The sequence below is a fragment of the Tupaia chinensis genome, unplaced genomic scaffold, assembly GCF_000334495.1.
Source record: "Tupaia chinensis unplaced genomic scaffold, TupChi_1.0 Scaffold000018_1, whole genome shotgun sequence".
In the NCBI taxonomy this organism is placed as follows: Eukaryota; Metazoa; Chordata; class Mammalia; order Scandentia; family Tupaiidae; genus Tupaia; species Tupaia belangeri.
In genome coordinates, this window is record NW_006159448.1 from 1,677,264 (window position 1) to 1,686,032 (window position 8,769).

At 37.8% G+C, this 8,769-nt stretch overlaps 1 protein-coding gene across 1 annotated transcript in view; it reads left to right on the forward strand.

The window, feature by feature from the left end:
* Positions 1-8,769, forward strand: part of UNC80 (unc-80 subunit of NALCN channel complex) — a 240,046-nt gene that overhangs the window by 118,445 nt on the left and 112,832 nt on the right. The window contains exons 29-30 of the mRNA XM_006140105.3: positions 318-515; positions 8,293-8,496. Coding sequence (XP_006140167.1) covers positions 318-515; positions 8,293-8,496 — 402 coding nt within the window. The remainder of the gene's footprint in view (positions 1-317; positions 516-8,292; positions 8,497-8,769) is intronic.

The following is an 8,769-nucleotide window of genomic DNA, read 5'->3' on the forward strand; positions in this document are numbered from 1 at the left end:
CACTTCTTATTTATCCTGTAGTACCTAACATGGTCATACTCAATATATGATTATGTAATAAACAGATAAAATGTCAAAGATGAAGCCAAAATTGTGGGCAAAGATTTAGAAGATGAGGAAGCTATAATAGTTCTGCAGTTGGAACAATGTCTATGCTTTGGTAAGATAGAGCATGTGAAGAAAAGGGAATAACTGTAAGTTAGGGAAGACATTTATTTTTAAATTCAAAAATGGTTTCTCATGACCACAATATAAAATTGATATTAGATCAAAGGATTTGACTGTTTAAATGCAGTCGTATATTATTTAAAATGAAGATTTACACAAGATCAATGCATTGACATTTCAGGACTTGGAGAGCTGCCGACTTCGTCTGGATCCCGAGTTAGATCGCCACAGATATGAAAGAAAGATCAGCTTTGCTGGGGTCCTGGATGAAAATGAAGATTCAAAAGATTCTCTCCACAGCAGCAGCCATACCCTCAAATCAGATGCAGGGGTGGAGGAGAAGAAAGGTATGGAAAAATAAGAATTATTCCATGACCCAGAGTTTCTCATAGGATATTTGGTTGGAGTACCCGAAATTTTGTGCCCACATTTTGATTCCATACTGTACTGTGTAAGCTGAATGAGGTGGGAACCATACTAGTTAGAGGTTGGATTCTGCAGTCAGAGAGGCCTGGATATTATCTACAGCTTAGCAACTCTTTGTATCCTGTTGAATCTATGGCACTGTCAGCTGTCAGATGAACTATTAGGTCGTCAGGAAAGTCATGATGTATTGTTCTGTGCAAAAATGTATCATGACTTTCCCAATGAAGCAATATTATTTTACTTATCAAAAGAAAGGAAAACCACTCCATTCAATTCTTACACAATACTGGCTTATCACTTAGCATTTTATTCCTTTGTTTATTTGTTTCTTAATTTGGTATAGGGCTCATGCTCTTGCCAGAGAGACACAGAGAAAGCGAGAAAGCACTCCCTAGAAGGGAAGGACACTGTATTCTCTTCTCATCTATTCTCCTCTTAGGATTTTGCTCAGCATGTTTTTCAAGTTACTCAGTGCGGGACTCAAACTACTCACTTAGACATATGGGACCCAGTTTTCCTACCCATCACACCACTAGCTGGCCCAGGTTGTGCTTTATTCTTATTTAAAAAGGAATTTCAGGGACCAGCGGTAGCATAATGGTTACGTTGCTGGACTCCCACATAGTTGACCATGGTTCGAGTCTCAGACCCAGCAGCTTTAAACTCACATTGGGCATGTGTGTGTACATGCCCAAAATTCTGAGAGGAGAATGGAAGAGAACGGATTGTGGTGGGGCCATCCCCCCTGGGGGGTGATTTCTCGCTTTCTGTCTCTGTCTCTCCAGCAAGAGCCCGTGGCCTATAGCAAAATCTCTCTCTCTAAAAAAAAAAAAAAGGAGGAATTTCAGACTTAATCAAACATACTTTTTTCTATAACTTTATAATTTTCATGCAGCCCCAAAGAAAGTATAAATAAAATAAACTAGTTAAAGTTATTTTCAGTTGAGAGTTCATATTTCTTAATCACTTTCCACCTCCAAGTTGTCAGTGTCCATGTTTTTTTACATGGTAAGGAAACATTCTCTGTGCCATCAGAATGTCAGTGACACTTCATTTCTGAAATGAATCCATAAATGAAAGTGGTTTGTATAGTTACATAAGCCAGCTGGAGCTAGCCTCCCTCCATATCTTCTTCATGAATATTACTAAACATATCTGATTTATTGCTTCATCCACTCTATCAGCCCTCACTACCACTTGGTTTCTTGAGATTAAATGACACTGGCACCCATTCTGTTCATTTCATGACTGGTGATTTAGCTTCTTGCCTTGTGTTTTAGTCCATCATGTTGCTAATAACAGAAATATTAGTGTCTGGATACTTTATAAAGAATAAGGGCTTATTTATGGTTTCTACCCTCTTAATCCCATCACAGCCAAGTTTTATCATGTGAATATTTGAGGGACATTCCAACCATGTCACATAAATAAAGCAGTAACAAATATATCACAATGATTATCTGGCACTGGGAATTGTAAGATGTCATCAATTATATGACAAATCCCAATTTCAGAATCTTAAAATGTGAAAAAGTACATCCTACAGTGGGTAAAATATAGTGATATGCTATGTGATCATATACGTTTTTAAACTACAGTTTTCCGTAAGATTGGATTAGTAGCATTCACTGCATTTATAGTGCTAACAACTTTAAATGCTTTATTTTTTGCAAGTAAAGAATAAACTTAGTATCTATAAATCATAGGTGCACAATAAACAAATGTCATTTTTATGAGTATATAATTTAGAATTCACACAGGAAATCCTATGAACTAAAGATTGCAAAGTTGCTCTCTAGAAGCTTAAAAAAAATATCAAGTCAGATTTATTATCTGCTTTTGCTGTTTCTTAAATTCCATGGCTTCTTAATGCTTTTCTTATAAGCTTCAATTAAAAAAACTGCATGGGGCCAACAGGTGCTGTAGGGATTAAGGTGCTGGATTCCCACATGGTCAACCACTGTTAGTCCCAGATCGAGTGACTTGAAAATCACATTGGACATATGTACATGCATGCTCAGAATCCCAGGAGGAGAATGGAGAAGGGATTGAGGCATGGCCATCTCCCTGGAGGGTAATTTCCTCTCTCTCTCTGTCTCTGTTTCTCTCCAGTGAGCACACGTACCTTATGGCAAAACCAAAAAAAAAAAAGAAAAATCAGCATATGTGATATGTTCAGTTAAAGATTATTTTCTAAATTGAAGTAATTTCATATTGTTTTACAAACAATGAATCAATAAAAGTTGGGTAACATAATGTATGAATAATTCTCAGAAAAAAATAGCTCTACAGAAAACACAAAATATTTAAGATCTTCTAAAGAATAGATACACACTAGAAAAAATTAGAATATTTCAAGAACAGAATATTAGCAGAATGCATATTTTTAAAATATGAATAATCGAGGGACTAGCAGGTGGCATGGTGGTTAAGGCGCTGGACATTCCCACATGGTCGACCACGGTTCAAGTCCCGGACCTGGTAGCTTGCTTTTTCACTTTCTCTCTCTGTCTCTCCTCTCTCTCTCTCTCTCTCTCTCTCTGGTCAAATTAAAATAAATTAATGAATAAATAAAATTAAGACTTTTAAAAAAATACGAATAATCGAGGTACCAACAGATGGCGTAGTGGTTGAATCATTGGACTTCCACATAGCGGACTGAGGTTTTAGTCCCAGACCCCGTGGCTGAAACTCATGCTAGGTGTATGTGTGTGCATGCCTAAGATCCCGGAAGGAGAATACAGGAGAGAGATTGCAGCACAGACACCCCACCCCTACCCAAGGGGGATGGGATTTTTCACTTTCCTTCTCACTGTCTCTGTCTCTCTCTCTCTCTCCCTCTCTAGCGAGAGCAAGTCCTAAAGCAAAAATCTCCACAAAATAAATAAATAAATAAATAAATAAATAAATAAATAAATAAATAAAAATAGTCATTATAGGGCTATCCAGGTGACATAATGGTAAGGCAGCTAGATCCCACATGGCCAACTGCATGGTTCAGTGCTGGATCTGGCCACTTAGAAAATATGCTGGGCACATTTCCCAAGAGGAAAATGGAGGAGGAAGGATTACAACATGGCTATCCCTCCTGGGAAATGATTTCTCTTTTTCCTTCTTTCCCTCTGTCTCTCTCCAGCAGGTGCACACACCCTATAGCAAAAAGTAACATGAAATAAAATATAATTGTATTATTTTATATTGTATTATATTGAATTTATGGTAAACAGAGGTCATGTTATAGACAGTCTTGAGCAATTTCTGAGTACGAAAAAGTATTGTCAATATTTTTTCAAATATTACTATTTCAGGTGAGGATAACTGCATATGATTAAAACAAAACAAAACAAAAAACTTCCATTTTTAAACATATGCCAAGGGGGCTAGCAGGTGCCATGGTGGTTAAGGTGCTAGACCCCCACATGGCCAACCGTGGTTTGAGTCTCTGACCTGGCAGCTTGCTTTCTCCTTTCCCTCTCTCTTAATCTCTCCCTGAATCTCCCTCTGATGAACACATGTACCCTATAGCAAATTAAAAATAATAATACTAATTAATAAAATTAAATAAATATATATTTTTAAAAGTACGCCAAAGGAATTTCAATTTAGAAGGTGTTTTTGTTTTTCTTATGTAAAGTTATGCTAATATTTGTTTAAATTAGTTGAACAAAAATTTCTAATACTGAGATGGTTATACGTGAGGAGTAAAATTCTACAACATTTAAACTATATGGTTAATTTAATACTTTAATTTCATGATTATTTGTGTAAATTGCCTTTAATGTTCAAATATTCTGATGTTTAGATTTTTTTCTCTCAGAATGATCATTTTAATATATGAAAATTATTTAATAAATGAAGAACGGAAAATAGAAGCTGTAAATAAAATAAGAGCGTATTCATAGTCCTTAACTAGTTGGCAAAAGTCTTCCCAAAGATTCCTATATATCTCATGATCCATTTGACAAACAGTTACCAGCTACTAAAGTCAATGTGAATAAAGACGATAATGGCTCTGCTGAGATGACTAAAATTTTATTTAAAGTTTTCTACTATTTCTTTTAATAAGAATTAATAACGTCAGTTTCTGAGATAAACAGTCTGAGGGCAGTCCAGTCTGTGAGGGAATACTAACGTGCAATAATTCTTGTAACTAAAAATATCATTCTAAATTCTCTAAGCAGTCTGTCAATGTTATCTGTATTCCAAATACAAACAGAACTTGATCTTCTGAAGTACAGATGCCAAGAAGAGTCTGATCATTCAACAACCATCCATTGAGTACCTACTGTGTGCGGGGAAATATCTTAATTTGTATTAACTAATAATTTATAACTAATAGTTGTTCACATAATAATGAATAGCATAAAGCAGCAGACTCTCAGATGGAGACAAGTACTAGGAAGAAAAGAAAATTAAGGGTTGCGATGTGGAGTGGGAGGAGCAACAAGTCAGAGAAAGGCCTTATAACTGATACTGAGCAGAGACCTGCATGATGTGAAGGAGCCAGTCATGCAAAGGGTTGAAGGAGACAGTAGTGAGAACAAGGCTCTGATGTAGGCATGAGCTTGAGTAACTGAAGAAGGGCAAAAGACCAAGGTTGCAACAAGACGAGTCAAGGGAAGGATGGTAGGAGATGGGTCAGAAAGTTAAGCAAAGGGCAAGTAGGGTTTGGTAGATAAGGTTAGAAATTTAATTCTATAATTCTACCTTTTTTGTTGTTGTTTATTCATTTATTTCTTCCATGAGTAAAAGAGAGGAGAGAGTGAAATAATTTTCCCAATAGGGTCTTGACACTAAGATATACCCCCAGCTTCAGGTATCCCTGGATCCTAGGCCCACATGCATGGCAAGTTCAGAGAGTTCTCTGGATGCAAACTCAGTACCTTCCATGTGGGCCAGCCTTATAAGGTGTCACTTTACTGCTAAGACACCATCTGGTCCCCCATTCTACATCAGAGAATTGGTGGTAGGTTTGACCAGAAAAGTGATATAATGTGTGTATTTATCATATATGAATGTACTAAGTGCATTCCACATTTAAACAATGACTCTGCTATGAGAGTAAGAGGAAGACAGACTAGTTAGGTAAGTTACATCAGCCCAGACAAGAGGTGATGGGACCTTCAAAATGCTATGAAACTTTGAAGTGCAGAACCAGCAGGACTTGTAAATAGATACTTTGTGGAGTGAGCAAAAAGGGAAAAGAGATGTTTTAACTCATTGAAATGAATTCATTTCATTTTCATACTAGTTCTCATTGTCATGGCAATAAAGACTAAAATTCAGTTCTGTACAATATCAACTAATGTTTGTCATAGTCAATATCAAATCTAAATTCTAACTACTGTGTCCCTTATAAATAACCATTGGCATAATTCAGAACCTCTTTTTCAGTGTGACAGGATGTTTGGATGTCTCCAATTATTTTTGATGGTAGAAAAAGCACTCAAAATTAATTTTTTTTCAGATCACATTCATTTGGAGTTATTTTGCTGTGTTCATAACTGAAAGTTCCATAATATTAGGCAAAGAATGTAAGTGTATGCCTCTGTAAAAATCTAAATTCTCCCTCTAATCTATTTTTCTACTCCCCAATCTACTTGGAAATGAAATTGCACTAATAGTCATTAAAACAATAATTATATTCTGTTTCAAACATATTTCAGATGGGCCATAAAATCTCCATTAAGTCTAAAAATATTACTGCAAAATAGAATGGGTGAGCTCAGTTCTATAATTAAAATACAGCATTATGGTCTATTGTCTGTGAAACTCATCCAAGTATTCTGCAAGAAATTCCATCTAGTTGTGAAGTTTATCCAGATGTGTTCAGGGATCCCCATGAAGGCATTACCAGCTGAGTAGTGATAATTTTAGTCTTTCTTAATCACAAGGGTAAGCCAGAGATTAAACATTTACATTATTCAACAAGAATTCTTCTGTGCTCCTATATTTGGCATTAAAAGTGTATGTTTAACTAGCATTTTAAAGTTACGCAACTTTTTTTTCAGATTTTTTTTCTATCTTATTTTATTTCAGGTACTTTTATACATTCAAACACGTCATTTAGTTTGGAAAGTGAATATTCCAACAATCAATATTAACTCTTCTGTGGAGAGAAACCTGGAACTAATGTGTAGTCCTAATTGGGATGTTAAAAATCATGAATAGTACCCCTTAAAATAAATAAGTAAAGGGACCTGCAGATGGCGTAGCAGTTATGTCACTGGATTCCCACATGGTCATCCCTGGTTCAAATCCTGGACCCAGTGGCCTGAAACTCACACTGGATATGTATGTGTGTGTGCCCAAGATCTCAGGAGGAAAATGGAAGAGAGTTGATTGTGGTGTGGCCATCTCCCCTTGGGCGGTGATTTCTTACTTTCCTTCTCACTGTCTCTGTCTCTGTCTCTGTCTCTCTCTACCTCTAGGGAGCACACATACCTTAAGGCAAAACCTCTATAATTTTTAAAAATATAAGTAAATAAAAAGATAAATCAGTAAAATATTTTCTTCATGTCTTAACAAGGTAAGCTTATAATACTAGCCCCTTCCTGATAATGAAATTTAAGTCCTGAAAACTTTCTTTACTCCGCCCTTTAAAAAAAAAATCAATACATGTTAACACCAAATGTTCAAAAGAAAAGGAAGGGAGTAAGTATATGATTACAGAAGATAAAAATGTTTTTGCTAAAAATAAAAACAAAAAATTCAAGTAAGTTTAAAGTTTAAACTACTTTTTTTTAGAGAGAGAGATTTTTGCTATGGGGCATGTGCATTTGCCAGAGCTCGCCACAAAGAAAAAGAGACAGAAAACCAGAAAGCACCCCCCCCGGGGGGGGGGGGATGGCCACACCACAATCCCTTCTCCTCCATTCTCCTCTTGGGATTTTGATACACGCACACAAGTACCTGGCATGAATTTAAGCCACCATGTCCAGGACTCAAATCACTGTTGACTATGTGAGAGTCCAGAGGTGTCATCATTACATCATCTGCTGGTCCCCAGCATGTTCCTTTTACTCTTTTATTTTCCTCACGGATGGCTGTTTCTTCTAGAACACTAAAGATGACTGACTAATGCATGTTCTTCTCAGTGCACATAGACTGTAAGGCTGGCTTAGGGTGTTGCCACAATTGGACTAAGATCTCACCCAGCCTTTGACTGAAAAAGTGATGCTAGGAAATCACTATGTGCACTGAAAAGGAAACCACTTCACACTTATGCTCACTCGAGGCACCCCAGTGAAAAGAGATTCTTATGTGCCTTTGAAATATTCCAAGATGAAGAGAGTTACATGACAGCTCATAGCATTCTGTTTAAGTCCCATTTCAAAACAAAAACAAATGGTTTGTGATTCAGCTGAATCAAGTAGTAATATGGTGTAAATGTACTAACAGCTCAAGTTGATGCTACTGCAAAAGTACTCATGCTTATGAACCCTGGGCCAGAGGAGAGCAGATTGTTCCCAGCCCGATGAGCTTTGTGTCCATCGGCTTCCTGGTGGCTCCAGCCTCCTGCCTGTGTAGTGAAGCCTGCATGATGGGGGACTTGGGAGAAGCTCCCTGCCCAGAAATGCAGCTCATCCAGGCCAGCAGAGAGGAGGTGGATCAAGAACAAGTTGGGGAGAGCTTGGATATAACACGGATTGGGGAAAACTAAGGGGGAAAAAGCCCTATTTTATTCTTTCAATACAGTTCCCAGCAGGAAGATCAGGATAGGAGGTTCTCGTCTGCTCCAGATTAAAGGAACCCGCAGTTTCCAGGTGAAGAAGGGGGGTTCCTTGTCCAGCATTCGCCGGGTCGGCAGCTTAAAGAGCAGCAAGTTATCACGGCAGGACTCAGAGTCTGAGGCTGAGGAGCTGCAGCTGTCCCAGAGCAGGGACACTGTCACTGATCTAGGTAACATAGAGGAGTGGGGTGCGCAGGGACGTGGGGGGCAGGAAGACAGGGCCCAGGTCTGGAAACAGCTCAAGCCCACTTTCTAACATGTAAACAGAAGGCAGAGCCATAGGCAGACAACTCATTCAGTCTGAAAACCATGCTACCCTCTTAGAGTAGGGCTGCTCCACCTGTAATGTGCACACGGGTCACCTGAGAGTTTTGTTCAAAGGTAGATTTTGACTCAGTAGTTTTGGGTTGAAGGAGTTTGAGTTTCTCCATTTTTAACCAACA